Genomic DNA, 4,986 nt, shown 5'->3' with positions numbered 1-4,986 from the left:
ACAAGGCATATAAAATCACGCGAAGGTTGCGAAACTCTGCAGAACGAAAAGGATAGAGCAAGGTTGGAGATAGGTTTAGTCCGTACTCAAGTGATAAGGAATTATAGAAGACTATTGAGCATAAGTTGATGTCCGAATCAAACATGGATTTTTCACCTGCTCAAAGGAACACGGAGAAATTGGCCCGTGCTAACGTAAGTGAATTTTGAGTCGAAAAATATATTTCACTAAGAGGGATTCTAAAGCTATCGAACATGCTCTTATTGAAATGGGTGGGTACACTGCCGCCTTTACGGAATCTCGGGGGCGGACAGAATGAAGCAGACAGTTTAAAATCAGAAATTTGGAGCGACTCAAGGATACCAAGCTTTTTACAGAATTTGCATCGAGATATAATTAGCAAAAGCGAGTTTTAACGAGTTCAGTTCGGTTCAGTTGCAATTTGACTATTAGAGACAATGATATGAATTATTGCACGATTGTATTTAAGTTTCTGGCTTCTAATTAATTTGCTAAAAATGAAGAAATGTCTTAGGATACATAGGCAAACTGTGATCGGGGTTTTTACCGCGGACTATTTAAATATTCCGTCAGGTTCTATTTTAGTCTGCCGACACGGAATATCTTAATTTTATTCCTGAAAATTGTACAGACATTTCAAAAACCGTCTTAATCGAGTCACGATCGACTTATTGTTGACATCACTGATCTACTAATGATAGTGGTCGACAATTATTTTCTTTTAAAACAGGACGTAAATTAACTCAATTTTTTGCATTTCATTCCGTAAAGGAGCGTCCAGGGTATTCAAAAAGTGGGAAAAGTACCCGAAACCATCCTCCCAGAATATTTTCATTTTTAACATAAATGCAACTCAAATAACTTTCTAATTTTGTCTCAATGTCGTGTTTAGATCCAAGACTATTTAGAGGACAAAGTGTGTCTCGAGGAGTATCATGAACGAAAGCGGCTGTGCGATTCACTTCACACAAAACTGAATCAAATGCAGCCACAGACCACGGGGATGCAATCTCAGGCCATAACTACGGAACACGGCCTTTCAAGAAATTCAAAAACAGGTAAAAAAATATATATTAAAATATTCATGTACACTTGCTGAGAAAGCACTAAGGCTCGACTTCCAAAGCGCAAGATCCGTTATTATTATTTATTTAAAACGGGGATGAGTTTGAATAATTATGTTATTTCGTCAAGTGCAATCATTTGCTAAGTATTTATCTGTATAATTTTACTCTTTCGCTACGATGTGTTCACAAGGTCGCTTTACTATTTTTTTTGTCAGATATGACCTCTTCTGACATTCAATTTAAGTGTATCTCCCTATGGAGAAAAGTCTTTTAAGTGGAAGGGGTACCACAGTTAACATTACAATCTGTTTTACGTTAATTGCGAGAATGCTCCATTTTGACAATTTGAGTTCTAGCAGTGAAGCAGGACCGGTTTTTGCATAAAACCGCAAGTTCTGAGCACTCCAATTTATTTCGAGTATCCACGAGTCATCAAACCGCAGTCTAAGGGAGTCGTACGATAGACTGTTGCGCAATGCCATTTGAAATCACTTATTCGTAGAAAATGCGAACAATTATTGAAAGCGTTCTAAAAATAACAAGGAAGTCCTAAGGCTTTTAATTAATTCCTGAATTGTTTTAGTATGCGTCATAGTTCTGTTATTTTGTCCTCTAGCTTTCAACTGATTGGCCCAAATTTTTCATCTTCGCAAGCGCTTGACGTGATCTTATTGTACGTGTATATGAGCACCGAAAAATCGAGATTTTGGGAGCCAATTAGAACGTTAGAATCGCAATGCGACCGATTGAGAATTTATTAATTAGCATTAGCTTATGAAAGAAGTTATTCCCCGTGGGTTATCATTCACCCAGTTTCAACTACCTGAAAAAGGCCAATCTGGAAAGTCAGTTTTAGCTGTTTAAACCAAGCAAGAAATAGCTCGATTTCCGAACACAAAAAATTGATAAGGGTTCTGAAAGATATAGTAAAGATGTGTGACGCGAGTAAATACATAAACAGGTCTACAAATTAATCACAATGTGAAATGCGAAGGCACAAGTATTTTGACTCTCGTTTAATAAACACGTTTGTTTTCGTAGGCTGTGTGGTTTGGTCATGTTCAAAGTTTTCCTTCAAGTGATCCGAGTCGTTCGGGAAGAAAAGGGGCCCTGGGAACTAATTAAATTGCATTTCATCTGCATTTCCATAGATGAAACAGACTTGGCAGCTGCCATTCTGCTGTCTGCAGGCCTGATGGACGAGGCTGCGCTGTCGCCGGCATCAGTTGATTCTGCTTATAGTTCCTCACCACCCTCCCCTCCCCTGCAATACAGCCAGGAGGCGATTTGTAGACCCCCTTTTCAAGATTATGCGTTTGGTAAGTCTATCATCTAAACGTGAAACAGAACGTTTTGTAGTCTTGTTCAACCACTTTAGCGAATTCAAATGGACACCGCTGATACGAAGCGCTGGCAGTAAAATAAATGCAAGATATTACAGTTAATTCAATTTTAGCGGCGCCTGAGAGAATTTCTACCAATCACTGAACTAGATAATTCAAAATAAAATAAATCACATAATTTATTTTAAGCATCCAAATTGATGAAAATCACTTTGATGTTTATTTGAGTGCTGTGTAACCACTCCTATTCAAACAGACCGATGAAGGCTGAGCAGTTCAGTCGAAATATTTTGATTCCAATCAAGCTAAATTGTTAGGATGTATTCACATATATTTTTCATACACGAGGAGTGAATTGTTCAATGGTGGTATTCTCGCAATTGTATAAAAGGAGATTGTAATTTCATCATGCAAATGGTCAGCAGTTTCCGCAGCAACTGACATGTTTCTTTCTACCAATTGCAGAAGATCCCAGAAGTGTACTACACCATGCAACTCCAGTAGCAACACGTGACCAGAGAGCATGCCATGGTGTTGATCAAGGTACATACTAAGTAGTCAAGTAGCGTTAATTTTAAGATATCACTTTAATACATCTTCGAAGCAGAATCCTTTGGTAGCAGTCTAGCTATTGTTCTACAGTCCACTGGTGAAACTTTGTTGTCGTAATACTAGCCAATCGCTTCTCCACATCAACACTGCGTGACAAGACATGTTTTCCTTTCAAATAACATGCGAGATGAGCCAGAAAGAGGTAAACCTGATAGAACAAAAGCTCATGAAACGAATGTTTCGTTGTGTATTCCAGAAACCTGGGAAAACATTACCAAATGTCCAAACTCGTGTACAGCTACGAAAGACAAGAAAATGGCTTTTCCAGGTTAGTAATTGTACGAAAATGTGGTCACAGTTAGCTAAATGTCGAGCTCCAGATTGGCTTTAAGGCTGAGGGGTGGCAAACGATGGATCAGTACAGGAATGCAAGGGAGTTCGAAAGTCTTTGAATGGATGGTGCCTGTTTAGCTAGAGGCAGATCTCTCTCCATCGAATACCTTTTTGTAAAAAGAAAGCTTTACAAAACCATGTACTAGTGCAGGCATATTAGTTTCGAGCGGTTTGGGCGTCGAACTTAAAATAGAAAGGTCTTTTGTACAGTTCAAATCAGTCTTTATTGCTAGATGCATATGTCAGTGTTCAACATACCTTCCTTCTGTCAGTTGGGAATCGTAAATTTGTCTCGAAACGTTCCTCAAAAAAGAGTGGCCATTACTACTCAGTTTAAAATAATAAAATGCGCTCTTTTTTTTTCTTCCTGCAGAACCCTTTAACAGGCAAACGAGCAGACTATCAGTTCGGTATCCACAGAACAAAAGGGTTGCAAATAGTAGAGGTGAGTTGATATCATCAAATTCTCATTTCTAGCTTTCTTAAAATTGGTTCCTTATGTCTCGCTTTTGAGAGTCATGACACCTCCGTTCAAACTGTATAGACAATGAATGGGGAAATTGTTGCTTGGCTCTCCTGGCGTGAGCTGAAAAGGCGTGGCAATTTCTTTTGATGCGAGTAGCTAACAAAAATCTGGGCACCTTTAAGACAATCACCACGAGTAACAATTCAAAACTGAATCCTATTTAAGTCTTGACTTAAAACTACTTCTTTCTTTCAGAAGCTGCTGACATAGACGAAGCAGATCCTGGCCCCCCTCCAAAAAAGAAAAGAAATCGCGGACCGAAGCCGAGGGTTCTGTATGAAGGTAGGTTAAAATAGAGAATTCTTCTGCATTCGATAACTCCCACCTCGTGGACACCAAAAAAGGTCTTTTAGCACATACATACTATCAACAAAAACAACAAACTATACCAAGATTCTGCAAAGTCTTCCAAATCTGTTAAAGCCAAACCAAACACTAAGCGATTTGCTTTTATTTTATCTTCTAGGAAAAGGGCCAATGCAGTTATGGCAGCTAATACTACAATTACTGGTCTCGTCCGAAGAGTCAGGACTAGTTGAATGGACCAGAGACGAGAGATACGGCTTTAAAATCTTGCAACCAGAGAAGTTAGCCAAGCTGTGGGGAGAATTAAAAAAGAAGCCGGCCATGAACTTTGACAAGCTTTCTCGCAGCCTGCGGTACTATTACGACAAGTCAATGTTGAGAAAGGTTGCTGGTAAAGAAAACACCTATGAATTTACGTGGGACATTTCCGAAATAATAGGTTACGATCCAGTGCGTGGGTCCCCTGTGTCCAATATGGGACATGCATCGCCCGTTTCCAGTCCGGAGAGCAGGTCGTCTGCTCCAGATCCAGTGAACGAGTTGAATGTGTCCGACGAGGTGGATAGTTTTTCTGTGTCTTCCACTACAAAGGTGCTACCTTTTCCCATCTCTGTCAACGTCCCTGTCCCCAAACTGTTGACGATTTTTCTGTTTGCAATAATCCGGAGGAGCTTCCTGTCCCTGTGCAGGGACTGTGGTTACCGTTTCTTGATGTAGGAGACTGGTTACCAAATAGCAACTGTCTCGTTGGTGAACCTATGGCTTCCCGTCCCGTAGG

At 39.8% G+C, this 4,986-nt stretch overlaps 1 protein-coding gene across 3 annotated transcripts in view; it reads left to right on the top strand.

The window, feature by feature from the left end:
• The first annotated feature begins 28 nt into the window (after nt 1-28).
• The window catches only part of LOC137983739 (uncharacterized), a 6,789-nt gene continuing 1,831 nt past the window's right edge, over nt 29-4,986 (top strand). The window contains exons 1-8 of one of the 3 annotated variants that reach the window (XM_068830914.1): nt 29-194; nt 914-1,079; nt 2,130-2,407; nt 2,897-2,974; nt 3,240-3,311; nt 3,750-3,821; nt 4,098-4,184; nt 4,369-4,986. The exon at nt 4,369-4,986 is cut by the window's right edge and continues 1,831 nt beyond it. In XM_068830914.1, coding sequence (XP_068687015.1) covers nt 2,146-2,407; nt 2,897-2,974; nt 3,240-3,311; nt 3,750-3,821; nt 4,098-4,184; nt 4,369-4,925 — 1,128 coding nt within the window. In that variant the 5' untranslated portion in view covers nt 29-194; nt 914-1,079; nt 2,130-2,145 and the 3' untranslated portion in view covers nt 4,926-4,986. The remainder of the gene's footprint in view (nt 195-913; nt 1,080-2,129; nt 2,408-2,896; nt 2,975-3,239; nt 3,312-3,749; nt 3,822-4,097; nt 4,185-4,368) is intronic. The other 2 variants (XM_068830913.1, XM_068830915.1) reach the window with 2 other exon arrangements.

The sequence above is a fragment of the Montipora foliosa genome, chromosome 13 (assembly GCF_036669935.1).
Source record: "Montipora foliosa isolate CH-2021 chromosome 13, ASM3666993v2, whole genome shotgun sequence".
Taxonomy (NCBI): Eukaryota; Metazoa; Cnidaria; class Anthozoa; order Scleractinia; family Acroporidae; genus Montipora; species Montipora foliosa.
Note: the sequence above shows the minus strand (reverse complement) of the source record. Positions and strands in the feature narration are given on the sequence as shown.